This window comes from Sorex fumeus, unplaced genomic scaffold (genome assembly GCF_029834395.1).
Source record: "Sorex fumeus unplaced genomic scaffold, SorFum_2.1 ptg000054l, whole genome shotgun sequence".
Taxonomy (NCBI): Eukaryota; Metazoa; Chordata; class Mammalia; order Eulipotyphla; family Soricidae; genus Sorex; species Sorex fumeus.
This window is the reverse complement of record NW_026606111.1, coordinates 39,909,562-39,931,012: the sequence shown is the minus strand read 5'-3', so window position 1 is coordinate 39,931,012 and position 21,451 is coordinate 39,909,562. Positions and strand designations below refer to the sequence as shown.

Genomic DNA, 21,451 nt, shown 5'->3' with positions numbered 1-21,451 from the left:
TTTATATATTTGTTTGTATTTTTTTTTGTTTGTATATTGTCACTTTACTTGAAAACTAATAAGTTTTAGTACATATACAATAGAATACTATGCGACAATAGAAAAGATGAGGTTATGCAGTTTGCTGATACTTGGATGGACCTGGAGATTATCATGCTAAGTGAAACAATGGGCAGAAACAAAATGATCTCATTCCTATGTGGGATATAAAGAAACTCAGTAGGGAAATAACTAAAGCCTCGAGTCGGTTAAATGAAGAAGAGCAGGAGAACTGGTCCTTAGTAGGGAGTTTGACATTGGGGTAGGAGATGTGAGATAGGTCAAGGAAGGGTCCACTATGATAATGGTAAAAGGAGGTCATCACTCTGGACCAGAGAACTAGAAAAATGACTAGGTAAAATGACTTAATAGTCTATTGATAACAGTTTTGCAAATCAGGGTGCCTGATAGGAGGAGGAAAAAAGAGAGGGAATGAAAAAACTGTCTGCTAAAGAGGCAGGCCAGGGAACAGTAGGGAACTTTGGGGACATGGATGGAGGGAAGTGGACACTGCAAAAGGGCTGGGTATTGTAACATTGTATGTCTGAAACTCAATCATGTGCAACTTTGTAACTGTAATTCATGATGATTCAATAAAAATTTTAAAAAGTAAAATTATTATAGCTTTGATGACATTGTTCTAATAACACTACACATTAGCCAAGTGGCACAAATGCCGGCCAAACTCGACCCTGACTGTGGGAAAATAGGACTGCAGCTGCATCTCATGAGGACAGTGTTTATGAAAATCAGTCTCGTTCCTGACATTCCATTTGCTCACAATGGAATGAACATCTCCGAATGTAGCAGTTATGCGTACCTAGGTGGAGAACTCAACATGACGAATGACCCGGCACCTGAACTGCGCAGGAAGAAGAGAGCAGTGTCGACCGTTGTCAAGAGCATCGAAGAAATAGCTAAGAGGATGAAGAACCTCTGGATCTGGGCACATCTCTTCAACACCATCATTCTCCTTGCACTAACATGTGCCTCAGAGACCTGGGCCCTTCTACAAGATCGTTGTCGGTGATTTTAATGCCAAGATAGGACTGAGAAGATCAGTCAAAGAACTCCACTTTGGGACTCTTGGCCTAGAATGGAATGAATAGGGTGAGAGACTGTCGGAGTCCATCATGTGTCGACCAAGACCATCTATGGTAACTCACAATTCCAAATGACTGAATCTAAACGTTGGATATGGGAGTCTCACAGTGGATGGTTCCACAACGAAATTGACCACATCATATTCAATTGACGGTCTTGCCTGACTGGTTTACTGTTATCCCAAAATTCCAAACGGGATTGGACCACCGTCTTCTTCATGCAAAATTCTACTTCACAGACCGGGGAGAAAGGGCTGCAAAGTTTAAGAAGAGAACTCCCAGAACAACCACCAACTGGGAGCTCTTTGGCACTATTGTGGCAACATGGGAAGATGCTGTCATTGACAACATTGATGAGGAATATGATCTACTGGTTCAGCACCTCCGTGATTGTATGAGGAACGCCGAGAGAGAGATAGCCACAAAAAAAATGCCTGTCTTCAAAAACTCTTGAGCTTTTTTACCAACGTGGTTTGGCCCAATTCTCAATCAACTGCAGGTGAACATCCGAGCTCGCAAAGCAGTGCAGAGAAGCAATAAAGGAAGTCCTCAAAGAGAGAAGAGCAGCAATGCTGATAGATGTGGCAGAAGCCAGGAAAAGCATTCGGAACGCCTGCCTGACCTTCGCCAAGTACAGGAACAAGATGAGTACCATCTGACTTCCTGATGGACCTATCACATCTTCCAGAAGGGTGATGGAGAAGATTATCCATGACTTCTACTCAAATCTCTTTGATAGCCACATCCACCTGCCCACATACCAAATTCCGCAGGATGGATATGTCATTCCCAACCTTCTCCCTTCCAAAACCTGACACACCATTTTGTCGGTAAAGAAATGAACAGCACTCAACCCAGACAAGGTCAGACCTGAACACTTAAAGAATTTGCCATCAGTACTTATCAATACACTTGTGTGGCTCTTCACACGCTACCAGTCTGAATGCAAGTTTCCATCCCAATGGGAAACCAGCAGGACTGTACTATTGTACAAGAAGGGAGACATCCACGACATTGGCAACTATCGCTCAATCTGCCTATTGTCTGTCATCTACAAGCTGTTCACTTAAGACATCCTGAATAGGATTGGCAGAACACTAGATGAAGGACAACCATGCGAGCAAGTTGATTTCTGAAAAGAATTCAGCACAATCGACTATATCCACACGATAACCAAGCTCATTGAAGTTTCTCAGGAGTTCAAGATGCCACTATGTCTAATGTTCATTGATTTAAAGAAGGCCTTTGATTCTGTTGAGACGGTAATGGTCATCGAAGTCCTAGCCAAACAGGGTGTTCAAACTCAATACATCAGGATCCTCTGTGAACTGTATTGCGGATTCACTACCGGAATCTCACCATTCTACAGGGAAGTGACCATTGATGTCAAGACAGGGGTTCAGCAGCATTATACCATTTCACCACAATTCTTCAGTGCCACCCTCCAAAACACCATGCGACATCTGGAATGGGAAGGAATGGGAGTGAAGATAGACAGTCGGCAACTACACCACCTCCGCTTTGCTGATGACATTGTTCTAATAACACCAAACATCAGCTAAGTGGCACAAATGCTGGCTGACTTCAACCGTGAGTGTGGAAATGTCGACTTATAGCTGAATCTCACGAAGACAATATTTATGAGTAATGGAATATTGTTCCTGATATTCCATTCACTCTCAACGGGATAAACATCTTCAAATGCAACAGTTATGTGTACTTAATTTGAGAAGTCAACATGACGGATGACCTGGCACCTGAGTTGCGCAGGAGGAAGAGAGTGGCTTGGGATGCCTTCAAGAGCGTTGAAGAAATAGCTAAGAGGACAAAGAACCTCCGTCTCTGGGCACATCTGTTGATTCTACTGTTCTTCCTGCATTAACATATGCCTCAGAGATCTGGGCCCTACTAAAACAGGTTGAGAACACTATTGGGTTCTCCCCAAGAGGAATCGAAAGAGCTATGCTGGGAGTATCATGCTTCACTCAAATGAGAGAAAGAATTTGGAGTTCTGACCTCCTTTGAGGGTCAAAAATCGAGGGACGCTGTCTCATTTGCCAAGGCATCGAAAATCAGATGGGCTGGACACTTAATGAGATTTAGAGACAACCGCTGGACTAGACCCATTACTGACTGGATTTCATGGTACGTCAAAAGATTGTGTGGCCGCCCATTTATGAGATGGTCAGACTTCTTCGTCAAGACCCTGAACAATCGGTTTGAGGCTGTACATGTTCCTAGAATGAGCCAATGCCATTGGGCTACACTGGTGCATGGCAGGGATGAATGGAGGCATTACTGGTGCCTGCTCAAGCAAATCGATGAGTAACGGGATGTCAAGTGATCAAGTGATCAAGTGAATATATTTTATTAGCTAATAGTGTTAAATTTTTTCTTTATGTTATTCCATTGTTTTTCTCCTACTAAATGTGGTTGTGGATATATGTGAGAACAGTTTGATCACCTTTCTCTATCGCCCTCTTCCAGAGATTTGATCTTTCCTTTAGATACTGTAATGGCTCATTGTCTTTAATCCAGTGGCTTTCCTGGGCTTTGTCTTGATTACTCTTTTGATTTAGATCACCCTAGGACATACATATTATATACTTCATATACTGAGGTGCGGGCTGGAGTGATAGCAAAGCAGTAGGGCGTTTGCCTTGCACGCAGCCAACATGACCGACCCGAGTTCGATTCCTCCTCCCCTCTCGGAGAGCCTGGCAAGCTGCCGAGAGTATCTCGCCTGCGTGGCACAGCCCAGCAAGCTACCCGTGATGTATTTGATATTCCAAACACAGTAACAACAAAGTCTCTAGTGGAGACGTTATTGCGCCTGCTCGAGCAAATCGATGAACAACAGTACGACAGTGATTGAGATGCATGGCTTTTCTTTCAAAGATTATTTTGACTAATATCTTTAAAGGTGTATCCAGTTAGGTCATTTCATTTCTGTCATGAAATAGCTTAAACTCCCTTTTAGAAAAATTATTCTGTATTATTTGTTTTTTCAGGAGGGGGTGCCCCAAGTGGTGGTCAGGGCTTACTCCCATGCCTACACTGAGTGATTACTCCTGGCAGGTTTGAGTGACCATATAGGGTGCTGGGGATTGAACCTGTGTTAGCCGCATGCAGAGCAAGTGCCCTACCTGCTGTACTATCGATTTATACTCTTTTGAACTTTATTTAAACAACATGGCTTATTGTTCATAATACAGTTTTGGGGACATGAGTAGTCCAACAGCAATCATTCAATATTCCATACCATCAGTGTGACATTCAGTGTTCTTCACCACCAGTGTGACATTCCCTCCACCAATGTCCTTGGTTTCCCATCCACTCTCCAAGCCTGCCATCTTGGCAGACACAAAATAATTTGTTTGATATTGCTTATTACAACAAAATGGCCAATGGAATTATCAAAACTGAGTTCAATATTAGAGTATTTGTTAAAAGTTGTTATATCTCACAATGGGTTATTAAAGTCATTGTCTGAGGGTTTGCTGAGCTGTTTGTTGCTAGTTTAGTCCTCTGTTACTGTTTTAGTTTACCAAGATTAGTTGGCTTCTATGCTATTTTTCCATCTAATTTTTTGTGCTCCTATTAGGCTGTCAGTACTGTGGAATTTGGATAGGTTGTCTGGAGAATACACATCCATGTGCTCCAGACACCAGGATCTATAGTACTAGAATTTACTTGGCCCACTCCTCTTCTAAGGGACCCCAGAGTTTTCAGCCCAAAGACCCATGTACCAGTGAGTTTCAGTGGCTTGGTCTGCATCTTTTCCAAGATTAGTCCCAAAGCTATGAAACTGGGCTGTGTACATGGCAGTGGCAGTGGGACGTGGATGTGGCAGTGTGGAAAGTTAGGGAAGACAGTTCACCCACACTCGAAGAACAACCTAGAGTTCTCAGGCCGAAACCAGTACCTGGAATTTTCGTCAGCTTGGTACTTCTGCAGCAGTAAATCATGAAGCTGTGAATTGGGCCATTTCATGGTATGCATGGTGGCAGCTGTGGGATGTTTGGTTTGTTTGCCTGGGCCTTGACAGGGCAGGAACTCGGCCTGCTCCCATCCTGAGGGCTTCCATTCCCTTCCCTTTCCTTCCCTTCACTTCCATTTTCTCCTTTTCCCTCCCTCCCCTTCCCATTATCTTTTTAAATAACTTTCTTATCATAGGATGTACAAAAGTATATTGAGTAGCAAAATGAATATTTTGTGTACCTATCACTCATCTTTATCAGTTACTAGCATTTTCCTATTTCTTTGCTTAGAAAAATTCTCCTTATTTATTCCCCTATATTCCTGCCATTTTGGGGCTGAAGAAAAAAAAAAGTAATGTGTAGACTTCTCCAAATTCTGATTTTGACTGACTAGTTATTCTTGATATGTCATTTTTTTAATTCTATTTCTCTGATTCTTTAATTTCCTTTAAGTTGATAGTTATCTAGGCTTGAGTAGTTTTAGGTTCAGTTTTCTCTGCAAGAATATTTCATAATGCACCATATATTAGCTTTTATCACAGCTTGATTTAAAACTTATAAATTTGGTCATTGAAATTTCTCCTTATTAGCATCTCCTGAATTGTTAGCCAAATCATTCTACCATTCCTTCTCTACTTAATTGGTGAATAAAACTTGGTGGCAATTTGCAGGTGCTTTTTTGACTTGCTATTGTTCCTTAATTTTTTAAGTGATAAACTCAGTAGAAAATTTAGTGATAATCTACATTTTAAAAATCAAGATTTCAGGTTATTTGTGATCTTTAAATAATGTTCTAATGAAAAATTATGAATTTAATTGCTCTTTAAAATGGTTAAAATATATATCTTAAATAACTATATTCTCATTCTTATAACATTTGTACAGTTATTTGTGTTTTATATGTGTTTTTATACCTGAGACTCTAAGATAAAAATTTAAACTTTCAGGGTATATATATTTTTAATTAATTACTGTCACTGTCCTCCTGTTGTTCATCGATTTGCTTGAGCAGGCCCAGTAACGTCTCCATTATGAGACTTGTTACTGTGTTTGGCATATCGAATACGTCACGGGCAGCTTGCCAGGCTTTTGCCATGTGGGCAAGATACTCTCGGTAGCTTGCCAGGCTCTCGAGAGGGGCGGAGGAATCGAACTCGGGTCGGCCATATTGGCCGCTTGCAATGCGAACGCCCTACATGCTGTGCTATCGCTCCAGCCCTTTAATTAATTTATTCTATTGAATCACTGTGAGATATAGTTACAACAGTTACTAAGCTTTCATGCTTGAGTTTAAGTCATACAATGATCAAACACCCATTCCCTCCACCAGTGCACATTCTCTACCAACAATATCGCAAGTGTACGCCCCCGCCCTTTCCAAACTGCCCCCTGCGTCCATGGCATACAGTTTCCCCCATACTATCTCTCCACTTTTGGGCATTATGGTTTGCAATGCAAATAATTCAGGATATAAATATATATTACATATCCATAAAACTTTTTTGTTCTTCTTTACATAGGTTGTTAAGTGTGATCTGCTGTAATCTTGATTCACTTCTCCTATTAGAGGTTCAGTATCAAGTATCTGAAATGCTACTAAATGCTCAAGAAGAAAATATGATAGAGACCTCTGAAAACCATAGGTAAAAAAGGACAAAAACCTGTTGAGGCACAATAACAAAACTAGACTTCTTTGAAGATCCTGTATTAATATACTTTTGTGTTTTCAAAAAAAAATCTTTCTTCACTATCTGATTTCAGTAGATGTAAATAGCAAAATAGTAGAATTTACTATTGGCTTTTGGTATAAAAGCCAAAAGCCATCATTAGGAAAACTATCAAAGTTTTTAAAGAGAATTACAAATAATTGTTTTGTAAGTTATTTTATCCTTATTTTTTTTAATTAGTTTTGTTTCCTTTATTCTTTTTTTTTATTTTTTGCTTTTTGGGTCACACCCAGTGGTGCTCAGGGGTTACTCCTGGCTTTATATTCAGGAATCACTCCTGGCGGCGCTCAGGGGACCATATGGGATGCTGGGAATCGAACCCGGGTTGGCCACGTGCAAGGCAAATGCCCTACCCGCTGTGCTATTGCTCCAGCCGCTATTTTACCCTTATTTTAACATTTTTGTTAAAAATTAACTTTTTGAGATCACATTACTTTTAAAATCCTGCTGCATGAGCTATATGAGCCACTGGACAAACTTTGATTTTTTGTGCCCTGTGGTATTACTCTTTACTCCATCTTCTTAATTTTATTAGTTTGAGATCATAAATTTTGATTGTTGCAAAGTGAGGTTATGATAATATGCTGATGTTTTCCTACTTACATAACAACTCTCGTTACTTAATTTGTATGCATTTATTGAGTACCTACTAAATTGCTGGCATTATATTTGCATCTCTAAATTTTTTTGCTTTTGGTTTATGGAGTGTGGGGGGCATGTCTCGCAGTGTTGAGGGATTTACTTCTGGCTCTGAGCTCAGAGATCACTTTTGGCAGTATTTGGAGATTGAGCCTAAGTTGACCACATTCATGGCTAGCATCATTTTTTTTTGTTGTTGTTGTTGTTTTTTTAATATGTGCCTCCATACTGGCTGGGCTTTAAAATATATTAATAGTTTCAGGAAGTTTGGGATGTCAGACGTTTTGATCTTATCCATCAGTTATATTAGTTCTATCTTCATAAATTCATTATCCTGTAGAAAACATGACTAAAATTTGATTATTTTTCAGGGATTTTATAATTGATGGATTATCAATAGAGAGAAATCACGTTCTTGTTAGATTTAATCTTATTGGAGGGCCTATGGAACGAATTTTGCCTCCCAGGATACTAGAAAAGGTGAGTTTCTGAAAGTTGGGTGGTGGGAAATGATTTTCTGACATATCTTGAAACAAGTCAGCCAACTGACTTGACAACTATCAAATGTCCTCATCACAAAAGTTAAACTTGTTGCTAGAAATAAATATTATAACAAAGCTTTTATTGCAACTGAATATTTATGCATGTATAGTATTTGTGGAAAGAGGTCATAAGTATTAGTTTCTGTTGCCCAGGTAGGATGCTGTTTGCATATTTTTATGGTTCATTTTTGGTATACCTTTAGTATTTTAATGTCTCTTTATTTAATGACTCCAAACTGATTTTTGATTGAGGTTCTGTAATTTCCAATACTGTCAGTCCGTCCATGATGGTCTCCTATGCACATAATTCCAACATTACACCCCTCACCAGTATGCTCATCTCCTTCCCCAAAGGGCCCAAACACCCCTGCCTTCCCCTATTTCTTCCTCCTTTACTTCCAACTTATTTGTATAGATCAGTTCTCCTGCTGGATTGACTTTGGCCCAATGTTTCTACCTTGCTGTGTATCAATAAGTTCAACAAATGAGAGAGAAAAATACATAATTTTTATTAGTTAAACTATGTTTTCTTTGTATATAATTAATAGTATTGGATGCCTTTCTTTTCATCAGTACTCAGAGTTTGACTTCCTGAAGGATTTTTTTTTTGTCATCATTAAATATCTTTTTATTTTGTCTCTCAGGGAAAGATGAAACAGAAATAATTGATTTATAAGAGAAGCAATTTTCGAGTAACAGGGGAAATAAGAGGTTTTTTTTTTAACTACAATTTTTATTTCTTGAAAAAATACTAAAAGTATTCTAGTCATAGTTGCCAGAACAGGTTACAATATATTTTGTCTTTGCTTTTATTACATTTCATTTTGCTTATTACCTATTTGTGTATTTATTTATAATATCGACTATCTTTTGTAAACTGAACTTCAAAAATTTATGAAACCAAGGCCAATTTAAGTTCATGATATTTCAGAAAACCTGAAATTCAGTATCATGTAAACTAGCTTCTTAAATAAAAGGTTGTCTTTTTTAGGGTGATGATCCATATCCTTGGCCAATGTTTTCATCATTTCCTTTACCAAATTGCTATTTGTCCAAAGGAACAAGAAATGCTGAACTCAAACAAGGTAAAATATTTCCCATCAAATCTCATGTCATTTCAATGTTTTTCTTATAATTTGCAAAAATAAAGTATTACAAAGCAGCGATAACACAGCGGGTAGGGCATTTGCCTTGAATGCGACCAACTGGGCTGTTCAATTCCTCTGCCCCTCTGGAGAGCTCGGCAAGCTGCTGAGAGTATCTTGCCCTCATGGCAAAGTCTGGCAAGCTACCTGTGACATACTCGATATGCCAAAACACAGTAACAAGTCTCACAATGTTACTGGGCCCGCTCGAGCAAATTGATGAACAATGGGAGGACAGTGACGGTGACAGTGACAAAGGAACATTAATACTTTTTTTCATTTAGACTGTGCGTGGAGACATCTATGCCTATCTCTCTGTGATTTTAATAGTTTGTTTCTTACTAAATATTTGTATAATGCTAATTCTCATCCTTAATATTTTTTGTTTAACCAAAAAAGTGTTTTCAAAGACAATTTTTTTGAGTTCAAAAACTCAAACAATTGAGTTTTCAAAGAGAGATAGTGGAATAGGTCACTTGCCTTGGACATCAGTTTGATCCCTCACACAACAATAGTCGTTAAGCGTCACCAGGAATAAGCCCTGAATAGAGTCAGAAGTAAACCCTGGACACCACTGAGTGTGTCGCCATAACCAAGAGCAATAAAAGTAAATAAAAGAATTTTAAATGACTTTTGATTTGTTGTATTAGTTGCAGATACAATAAAAGTGAATAAAAGATTTAAGGTGATTTTTTATTTGTTGTATCATAGATACATAGTGTTTCATTCAAGAGAAATATCTTGGGGAAGTCTCCCATACAGCATTGAGGGAATTTGGAAACTCATTGATACTCAAGTCAGCTGGGTCAGATTCTTTGTTGTGTGGGACTTGTAATATAGTAGTGCTCAGGCTGGCAATGCTGGGGGTTACAAGGACCATCCTGGCAGTGTTTGGGGTCTCTAAAGCTATACTTGGAAATACTGGACCAGGGATGTGATGTGGTACTTGGGTTTGGACTTGGTCCTGGTGTATACCAAGTATGTGCTCTGACCACTGGACTATCTCCCCAACCAAGAAGTTATATTTTTTCTGTTCTTTGTGCTCAAAATTTGGAATATAAACATATAAACTATGTAATTTTTATTGGTGGGCTGGAGTGGTGGCACAGTGGTAGGGTGTTTGCCTTGTGCGTGGCTGCCCAGCTGGCTGAGCCAGGTTTGATTCCTCAGCCCCTCTTGGAGAGCCCGGCAAGCTACTGAGATATCTCGCCCGCATGGCAAAGCCTGGCAAGCTACCTGTGATGTATTTGATATGCCAAACCCAGAAACAGGAAGTCTCACAATGGAGATGTTACTGGGCCCACTTGAGCAAATTGATGAACAACGGGAGGACAGTGGACAGTGGGATTATTTTTGGTGTTTTGCTTCTGTGCCCAAGACTTCCCACTGGTTCTGTGCTCAGGAGTCACTTCTGATGGTCTTTTGGGGACTATATGTGGTTCTGAGGATGGACCTTGAATTGACAGCATGAAATGCAAGGATCTTATCTGCTGTACTGTCTTTCAGGCCCCTGCAGGTAAAATAAAAGTGCAACATTCATCTTGGAAGAGTTTATGAACTTTTAGACAATACATTTAAGCACAAAGATAATTACATGGTAGGATTGTATGATAGGAGCTAACTGAATAAATTTGTAACCTGCTGGTTAGCACATAACAAGGACATTCTTCCGTAGAGAATTGTTTAAGTAGGCCTTGAAATATAAATCTCTGCTTCCTGCATAATCAAGGAATATTTCTGCCACGACAAATCATGGATCAGGCTAGGGTCATCTGCCTGCAAGACAACTACTGTGGTCTCTACTGCCTCTGTAAGTCACTTCTTTAGTTGTTTTTTTTTTTCCATGCTCCTGCCATAGTTGATCATTTTCCTTCAAAATAATTTAATAAAAAATTGCCTTACTTTGAACTGAACAAGGCTTATGGCTTTAACAAAATCAAGATAGAGTGGGTCGATAAAATATTTGTGTCAAATGATATTTCCTGGGAATTATTGTTCATATGTTTTTAAAAAGAAACTTAAAGATTGTATTCATGCTCTCCTCTTGTAAATGATTTATAGAAGGGGTAGTTCTAGCTTCACTACCTAACGGAGGGTAAGTATTTAATGGTTATTAACCTTACTGGGTTAATAATGTACTATGCAGACACAAAATTTGTCTACTGGTCCATTTAAACTCCTTTTTTTGCAGTTGTCCTGTGCTCCTAAGACATTATATTTTCATTCTTGGTAAGCAAAAGAAGGTGAATTGGGCACTGACAATCCAGGAGTTACCGCAGGTGGATAGTACATCGTAACCTGACTATATATCAGCATCGGGCATTCTGGTATTGGTAATGTGTCACTGATCCTATAGTCATAGTAGAATGGCAGAAAATGAGAGTGGAAATCAGAAGCAGCATGTTGAGCTTTCTGCTGTGCCTGAAAACAGTGACAATGTCTCTAGGAACTGAGTGAGGAATATGGAGCCAAGTGCAATTTTATCTGGAATCTAAATTGGAAGCAGTGCTTTTACTTAAAAATAATCCAGTAAACCAAACATTAACTCTGTACTTAAAAAAAAATACTGGTTAGTAATAAAGTAAGACATAGACAGATTAAAGGCAAGAGTTCATTTACATTCCATTCTGCCTTTTTGATTTGAAACTAAGGACTTACTGATTCCAGTAGGTGTTATTTTGTCATCATTTGCATTGCAGAATTTTTGGACATCATTTCATTGTTGTGGAAATAAAACCACTTTACTTGTTTGCACATGGTGACATCCATCTCATTTGTCCCCTCCCCCCTTCTCAATTCATCCTCCTTGCTACAGTTAGCATCTCCTCATCTGTTAAATTGCCTCTTGTTAGCTCATTTGGCATCAGTGTTACTATTAGATGATTTATCTTCATCTGTAAATAAGACTGAGACACATTCTGGTTCAGTTATTTTCTTTTTGGCATTTTTTAGGGTCACCGTGTTATAATGAAAAGTTCCTTAAGAGTATCTGTGTAATATTATCTATGTGATTTTGCGTATATATACATATGTAGCAGATATATACATAGCATGTGTACATGTATGTTCAATTATGTATATGTCACCTGTATGAGCATATGTACACATACGAGAGATCTTTCTTTATGTAGTAGAATTAACTCCTACTCAAAATATCATGCTTACTAGGAGTTTTGATAAATTTGGTACCTTTGTTTGTGTTTTTGAGGGGTGGCCATACCCAGTGGTGTTCAGATCTTACTCCTGGCTCTGTACTCAGGAATCACTACTAGTGTTTTTTTGTGGCCATATGGGGTACTGAGAATCAAATTCAGGTTGGCCATATGCAAGGCAACTGCCCTGTGCTCTGCACTATCACTCTGACCCTGTAATTTGATGTTTTGCAGAATGAAGATGAAAAGAGAGTGACAGAAAGTTGTACAGTGTTTAAGCCATGTACTGGGTACCATGTCAGAAGTTAAAGTGAATTAGTAGAGTTTGAGTCACAATTTAATCTTTAGCATATGAAACAGAAAGATAGTGAGATAGTTTGTTTTGTATGCTTTTTTTGTTAAACTAAAATGAGGTCACCCAAGATTTAATATAACACCCTTAATAAATTTTGATTTAATCAAAATAATGGCTTCTTTCTAAAATAAGGAAGAAAAATCCAAAACTTCCTAAGGAGGGGGGAAAAATGGCTTGGGGTAGCATATGTTGATTATTGGAAGCATCAGCAACACAAATCATACAATGAGAAAGTGTCCTGTTTATTTTATTGTTTTTATATTTTTATTTTTAGGCCAAATTATAAAGCATTCAGATTACATGTACAGACTATTTTCTTTACTGCTATGGAATTTCTATCAAAAAACATTGGATCTACTGAATGAGCTGATAACGTCAAAGTGAATAATAAGTTATTTTTTTCCTCATTGACTATACATCTCTAGTACTCCTAATAGGATTGCCAGAGTGGCAGAAAGTGAACATTAATTTACTGTGCTCCTTGAGTGCTATTTGGCATTGATTGCCTTTCTTTGATCTTAGAAATGTAATGGCTCTTCAGTGAAAGACTAAAACATGAGTAACTTCTGATGCAGGTGAACTTTTAAATTTTCCTAGGAGCTCCTCAAAGAGTTTCCTAAGAACTAAAGAGAGAGTAATAGCTAACAGAGTCACCCATATAGCACAAACATGTTACTTTCTTGTTCTTTCATCTCTCTTGCCTTTTCATCATCCAATGCCCTTTCCTTTCCTGTAGTCATTATTCTACATAGTTTGCATCTATTTTATGAATCTTTTTTCTGTCTTGTTTTTGTTTTACTTTTGAAAAGCAACTTTCATAAAGTTTACTGGTCTGGAGTGTATTGTTTGCATGCAGGAGCTCCCACGTGATCCCCCTTATACCTGGTTTCCTGAGCATTGTGGATATGTTATCATTCCTGACTCTCATGCCCCCCTTCCAATAAAAGCAGCTTTATTGAGATATAATTAAAATACCATTCAACTTACTATTTAATTTGTACAATTTAATGTTACTTCAGCATATTCACAGATGTTTGCATTCATTACCTAAAACATTTTTATTATAAATTTTTTATACCTCAGAAAAAAAAAACTGGTGTCTCTTTCTTTCCCTTTTGTAACCCAGCATCAAGGAAACCACCAATCTACTTTTTGTTGCTTGAGATTTCTCTAGCTGGATTTTCATACTAAAGAAATAGTATGGATTCTATTATTTTGCTACTGATTTTCATTGACTTTTTAGCCTTACATAATGTGTTTTTTTTTGGAGGGGGGGCTGTGTTTTTTTTTGGAGGCGGGGTGCTGGAGGGGTGGCATGAGTTACTCTATGCTCAATTTTACTCAGGGACTATTCCTGTCTCTGCTCAGAAATGTTTGGCAGTGCTCAGGGAACCAATGAATATGATATTTTGTCAGATTTATCCATGTAATTATTCCTGTTTATGATCATATATTATTCCTTTCAGTGCTGGGGAGATAGCTCAGAGAGCTAGAATACCTGTTTTGCATAAAGGAACCCCAGGTATAATCCCTAGCTCCACATAGTCCCTTGGATATGCTGGAAGTGAACCCTATACATTAAAGCAGGAGTAGCCCTAACATATCACTGTCTCATACATCATATGCCCCTTTCCCCCCATAAAGGAAATACTGCACTGTTGCACTGTCCTCCCATTGTTCATCAATTTGCTCTAGCTGACACCAGTAACACCTCCATAGCGAGACTTGTTGTTACTGTTTTTGGCATATTGAATATGCCATGGTAGCTTTCCAGGCTCTGCCATGTGGGCAGGATACTCTTGGTGGCTTGCGGGGCTCTTCAAGAGGAATAGAGGAATGGAACCCGGGTCGGCTGCATGCAAGGCAAATGCCCTACCCGCTGTGCTATCACTCCAGCCCAAAAGAAGTACAAAAAAATTACTCTTTTGTGTAGATATGTCAGTCTGTACATTTGTCTGCTAAGGGATTTTTTGGTCTCTTTCACATTGGCTATTAAAAATAATGCTGCTATGAACATTCATGTACAAATTTCTGCATGAATATATATTTCTTCAAAGTATTTATCAAGAAGTGATTTGCTGTGTTTTGTAATTCTGTGCTTAATGGTTTGAGGAACTGCCTTACTGCTTTTTTTGTTGTTGTTTTTGGTTTTTGTTTTTGGATTCACCCAACTGGAAATGCTTATGGGTTACTTCTGGCTCTGCACTAAGGAATTACTCCTGGAGGTGTTTAGGGGACTATATGGAATGCTGAGGATTGAACTTAGGTCAGGTTCATGCAAGGCAAGTGCCCTTCCCAATATACTACTGCTTCAGACCCTGCTTTACTGCCTTTTAGGAAGCTTTGTCATTTTACATTCTAGGCAGCAATAGATGAAATTTGTGATTTCTCTGACTTATCTTCAAAATGTGTTGTGATCAGGGGCTGGAGAGATAGTATAGCAGGCAGGGCACTTGCGTTGCATGGGATCTATATGGTGCCCCCAAAACTGCCAGTTGTGATTCCTGAGGGCAGAGCCAGGAGTATACCCTGAGCACCCATGGGTAGTGGGGCCCAAAAGCTTTTTAATATTTGTTTTGATCAGGTTTTTTTTTTTGTTACATCTATCCTGCATTATGAAGTGCTATCTCATTTTAGTTTTTATTTGCATTTCCATGATCACTAATATTGAGCATCACTTCATGTTGCTTTGTTTATTTTAATTGGGTTTCATGTTTTTATCATTGAGGTATTTGGGCCAGAGTTGTACTATGTGGGACATTTCCCTTGCATGTAGAAGACCTCGGTTCAGGTTCCATACCATGTATGGTCCCCAGAGGCCCATCACGAGTGATCTCTGAGTGCAGGTCCAGGAGTTAGCCCATAGAATAATTGGGCTAAAAAGAAAGAAAAGAAATGAGAAGAGAGAAGAGAAGGGGAAGGAAGGAGAGGATCTTATGTATTTTAGACATAAATCCCTTATCAGAGTATTTGGAAAGTTCTTTCACCTCTTAAAAATGCATTAAGAGGTCTCAAGAGATAGTACAGAAGTAAACCATTGCCTTGCATGGAGATGACCTGGATTCAACACCTAGTATTGCATTTGGTCCTCTACTTTTAATATTCCCATTTTTTTAGAGTACTATGTCCTAGTCTCCGTATGAATAGTTCTTTCTAAAACATTTCTGCTTAGTTTGTATGTCACTTCTTCAGAGAAGTTTTCTCTGTCTTACCTAAAATATGTTTCTTTCACTGCTTTTCTCTCTCTGGCCTCCTACTGACTTCTCTTCGAGAACTTAAGCCTTACTATGAATTTATGTAACTCTGCTTTTATAGAACCTAATCTTTATGAGATAAGGATGCTGCAATAATAGTGTCAATAAACATTGAATTAATACATATTGGTTTCTTCTTTTATTTTCCCCTTCATCAAACTCTGTATCTCAACTATTCACCAGTAGATATTGGAATTCCTGATATGAAGCAAATGTATAAATACTTACTGATGTCTGGAATTGCCTCACATTTAATTCATACTTTTGAACATTAGAAAGCTCCTAGAGCTAGAATTTTGTGTATGTCATTTAAAGTATACAACTTTGTAGTTATTGTATCATTTACAAAGTTATACTTAATGTTTTATAGCACATAAAAGGTATGTATTGAGAGCAGTAAATCTAATTTCACATTTGGAAAAGGAAAAAAGTCACAGCCTTTGTCCTGTGATTACTTCAAATTTAATCTTTTATAGCTTCAAATCTTTACTGCTTCCTCTACTACATTTCTCCTTATCTAATATGAAATTGATTTTCTGGCTGGCAAAACATTCTTTAAAATACTATACAAAAGAGTAAATTCTACAGTCTTATAATCATTTCCTTTAATAAAATGTATCAAATAATATTAAAGTCTTACAGCCAGATAATTCAAAATATTTTAAATTATTTTAGGTGACTGCATTTCTCTGAGAAAACAGCTCTCTTTAAAGTTTGTATCTGTACCTATATGAAATAAAATACATTTTGGCATAGTTCTTTGTTTTTTTTTGCTTTACTAAGAAATGATTGTTTCTAAAAATAAAATGAATAAAGGAAGGAGGATGTTATGCAATGTTGAAAAACACAGTAGGTTTTGTTTTCTACCACTTTTATATTTTCAGCTCTAAATCAATTCAGTATAAATGTATACCTTGGATCACAGATTCAGTGTTTTGTTTAGATGTCAGTAAGGTTCACATTGTTTTTAGACTAGAACCATGAATCTGAGCCACTCAATGAAATCTATATTTTTTTGTGTATATTGATACTTTAGAGTACAAGTAAAATTGCTACCCTTGTGGTGGTTATGTATTAAAATTTTGGGTAATAGATATATTTATTTGATATCCTTTTTTGGGGGAATCACATCCGACAATGTACTCAGGAATTACTCCTGGTGGTGCTCAGGGTACCAAATGGGATGCTGGGAATTGAACTCGGGTCAGCGGCGTGCAAGGCAAATGCCCTACCCACTGTGCTATTGCTCCAATCCCTATTTGATATCTTTTTTGGTCTTTTTTTATAGCTGCTATTTATGCTACTACTCTTTAAAGATGAGTTAAATAACCATTGCATATGATTTGGTCAATAAGAAGACAAATGCTGATAATAAAGTTTCTAATGGGAGATGATGCTAAAGAGTAAGAGTACTAAAGTACATAGAATTTTTAATGTTGAGAAATAAGGAATAAAGTTAATAGTTTGTGGAATTTCATCCTTATGATGTAATTACATTCTTATATATGATTATATTTTATGATATATTTTACTTTGTCAAAATAAGATGTTTTAATTTAATCCTAAAATTCGCATAATTTATCATGCTAGTATTGAAGAAAGTTTAGTCTAATTGGGTGGGGGAGGAAACTACAAACTCTGGTTCAAAAGCAATGTTGTACTGGAATCAAATATAGGACTCCTGCTTGCAAAGCATGAGCAAAGCCCTTTGAACAAATTCCCAGCCCTAATAATGCTGTTTTAAATTACTTGCATTAAAAGATTTTGACATTTAGCCTTTGTAACCTTTTTAGCCTACAGATACTCTTATTTTGTCATTTAAACATTGCCCTTTTAACAAGATAATTTTCATAACCTTATATTAATTTTGCATAGTTCATTTTCTGTCCTTACCGACTTTAACTCTATTCACTTACACAGCTTCTTCCTTACACTTTTGATTTTTTTTTAAACATTAAGTTGATGCGATTGCCCTTGATGAGTTATTTTTATGTCTTTTTAATTTTAAATGGGGAATAGTACAGAATGATCTCTCTCATATGTGGTATATAAAGAGACACAGTATGGAAATAATAAGTACCCAGAACTGAGCTTGCTATAGTTTTCCTTTCCTTTATCAGCTTCTTTTAGTTTTCCTGGTAGTTAAAATAACAGAAGATTGAGAGAAGAAAAGACACTTAATCTTATACATATAAGAGCCGTAAGAGATTTCAAGAAATGACCAATAGCAGGTAGTCATTTTTTGACCAGGGAACAATACATTTAAGAAGAGCTAACTAGATGGAGGAACTTGAACCTGTGTACTACTTGCTGAAGAAGTAGCATTGGTTTACATATGTTTTTCTACCCTGAATTACGTTTTGGGCACCTGTACTTTCTGATCTTTAACATATACCATTTATTTTCTGTTTTTCCAGAGACAGATGAGGGACAGTGTGTTCTTTTGAACTGGATGATTCTTAAGTAACTTAAACTCAAAACAACTAATATGCCAAAGTGGCATATTTGGGGATGACTTGTCCCAAGCCCATTACAACCCAAATAGTTGAGACTTGGAATACTACCAGTATAGGCATAGAACTCAGAGTTTCACAGTTACAAAGGCATGAGCCACATCCCTGACTCTTAAGAGTGGAAGAGGGAGCATGAGATGGACAAATAATGGTAATTTCATTTTGTGATAAAGCAGTGAACATGGACTAACTTATAAATTAGAATAAACTGTCCTTATTACTACTCTGATAAATTATGAAAATTTCAGGACTAAACTTCCTCCAATCAACCAAAAATATAACCCAATAGAAACAAACACTGAAAGTGCTTTGAAAAAAAACATTGCACACTATAATATACAATATACAGCATAATGCATTATTCATATGATTTTCTGTTTGTTGAAACCTTTTTTAAAGTGTTCATGATACTTGTTCTCTGTCACTGAGATGCATCTGTCCTCCCAAAAAGGACTTTTGTATTATGTCTATACGTATAACCAGTTTAAAAGTATCTTTGATGACCAATTCTTCTCTTTTATCACTTAGCTAGACGTTCATATCAAGTCAAGCATTTTCTTGTTATCTCTGTATTATTTTTAATCTTTAATTTTAGATTTATTTTCTGGAGATAATAGTAAATGACTTTCATTTGACATCATTCCATTAACTGAAGGGATTTGGTGTATAAGATTATGTTTTTATTTTCCTCAATGTTGTAAATCTTTTGACAAACTGGCAGGCTACCGAATGTAGCCTGCCCACACGGCAGAGTCTGGCAAACTCCCCGTGGCGTACCCAATATGCCAAATACCAGTAACAATGATGGGTCTCATTCTCCTAAAGAGCCTTGAATATAACCTCAGGGCCAGGATGAAGGAGACGTTACTGGGGCCTGCTCAAGGCAATCGACGAATAACAGGATGATTTGTGATTTGTGATTTTGTGATTGTGATTGTTGTAAATCTTATGCTGTTGAGATATTTAAAGATCAAGCTATTTTGCTCTGAATTAGAAATATTTTAATTTTCATATAATTTTTACCCATATTTAAAATAAGCATGTATATCACCAAGAAAATAGGTTACTTTTAGGTAAACAAGAATGACAAGAACAATATAAATAATTAAAAAATATTTTCATGGGGCAAGAGCAATAATACAACAATACAACAATACTACCTCAGTTTGATTCCTGGCATCCCATATGACTCCTTGAGCACTGCCAGGAGTTATTTCTGAGTGCAGAACCAGGAGTAACCTGTAAACACTGCCTATGTGGCACAAAAACAAAACAAAACAAAACAGAAAGGTTTTTTCCACTACTATCTTCTGTAATAGACTCTTAATCATCACATATGAAAACATAGGAAAGTAATAATACATACATAGTGATAAATAATCCACATAAATGCAGATAGCATGTGTTAAGAGCCTGAAATTGTTCAAATAGTATAAAGATGTAAAAATTCAGTTGCCTCAAAATTTATTATTATTTGGGAGGGGGCGGATTGGGCCACATCCAATGGTGCTCAGACTCACTCCTGGCTCTTGGTTTAGGGATCATATCTCTTTGAGCTTGGGTGATCATATGCATGCCATAGATTGTCCAAAGGACTAATGGCACAATGCATCTTCTCATCTCTTATTTAGAGAGTGGCTTTAAAGTAATAATTAGTTCATGGGGCTAGAGTGATAGCACAGTGGGTAGGGTGATTGCCTCGCACACAGCCAACCCTGACTCAATTCCCAGCATCCCATATGGTCCCCAGATCATTGCCAGGAGTAATTCCTGAGTGCAGAGCCAGGAGTAACCCCTGAGCATCGCCGAGTATGACCCTAAAAGCAAAACAATTTAAAAAATAAAAACAATAATAAAGTAATAATTAGTTCAAAGGCAGCTGTCACTCACGTGGGCCCAGACTCCTGTGATTTGTTAGTCTGTGGCTGGGTCCCTACTCAGATTTTGTTTGTGTTCAGGCACAGCCACTGAGTGGCCTAACCATCGCCTCCATCCTACCTGGGAGCCCCATTGGGATCACAGCTTGAAAGTCAGGAGCTGCTTTCCTCCTCTCAGGCCTGAGAGACCAGCAGCACCTGTGCATCAGCAGTGATAAGAGCTGATGTGCCCGACTTCCATTCCTCCTCCACTCATGAAGTGCCCCAGAAAGCTACCGAGGGTATTCTGCCCACACAGCAGAGCCTAAAAAGCTCCCCGTGGAGTATTCGATATGCCAAAAACAATAGCAACAAATCTCACAATGGAGACATTACTGGTGCCCACTCAAGCAAATCAATGAACAGCGGGAGGTCAGTGCTATAGTGCTACAGATTGTACAGAAGTTGCTGCATGCATATAAACACCTTAACTCTTGTGCAATCTCTTCAGCTGTTACTGTTGAATTGAAAGATGGATAGATGCCCAAATTCTCTATGATTGTTGTCTGTGCAGTAGCTTCATAGTCACCACTATTTTTGTTTTGTTTATTATAACAGAGCTAAATGACCTTGTTAGCCTATATGGAAGAAGAGAATATAAACAAATACAAAGGAAAAGCAAATACTTCACAGACAAGCATTAAGTTTAAAAAAAGGAGGTTGATTATAGAAATGAATATGCTATTATTAAGGAATAGCAGTAGTGGTAGTAATAGTAGTAGTAGTAATAGTAGCAATAGCAGTAGAATGGAATCCGCTACTAGTTAGTTTGTAAAGTCTTCCATCTGTTTTATTCTGTTTGAAGGAACATATTATGTTATTATGTATAAAGCACAAATTAAAAATTAGGGACATCCTACTAAAGGAAGTACCAGATGTTTTCTGTGAAAATAAAATGTTTCCTTTGCATTGATACTATACTTATATGTTTCCCATGAAATATATAAACTGTCTTGAACCTGAAGGTTTTTAAAATATTTTAACTGTTGTAAAATTAATGATTTTCAGACAAGAATTTCTAAGAAAAATTTTATAATAATTTTAAATGTAAAAAGATCATATTCATGGGGGTATGGTGCCGCCAGC

At 37.5% G+C, this 21,451-nt stretch overlaps 1 protein-coding gene across 1 annotated transcript in view; it reads left to right on the top strand.

The window, feature by feature from the left end:
• The window catches only part of TBC1D32 (TBC1 domain family member 32), a 332,745-nt gene that overhangs the window by 165,328 nt on the left and 145,966 nt on the right, over nucleotides 1–21,451 (top strand). The window contains exons 23-25 of the mRNA XM_056125154.1: nucleotides 6,643–6,765; nucleotides 7,860–7,968; nucleotides 9,022–9,115. Coding sequence (XP_055981129.1) covers nucleotides 6,643–6,765; nucleotides 7,860–7,968; nucleotides 9,022–9,115 — 326 coding nt within the window. The remainder of the gene's footprint in view (nucleotides 1–6,642; nucleotides 6,766–7,859; nucleotides 7,969–9,021; nucleotides 9,116–21,451) is intronic.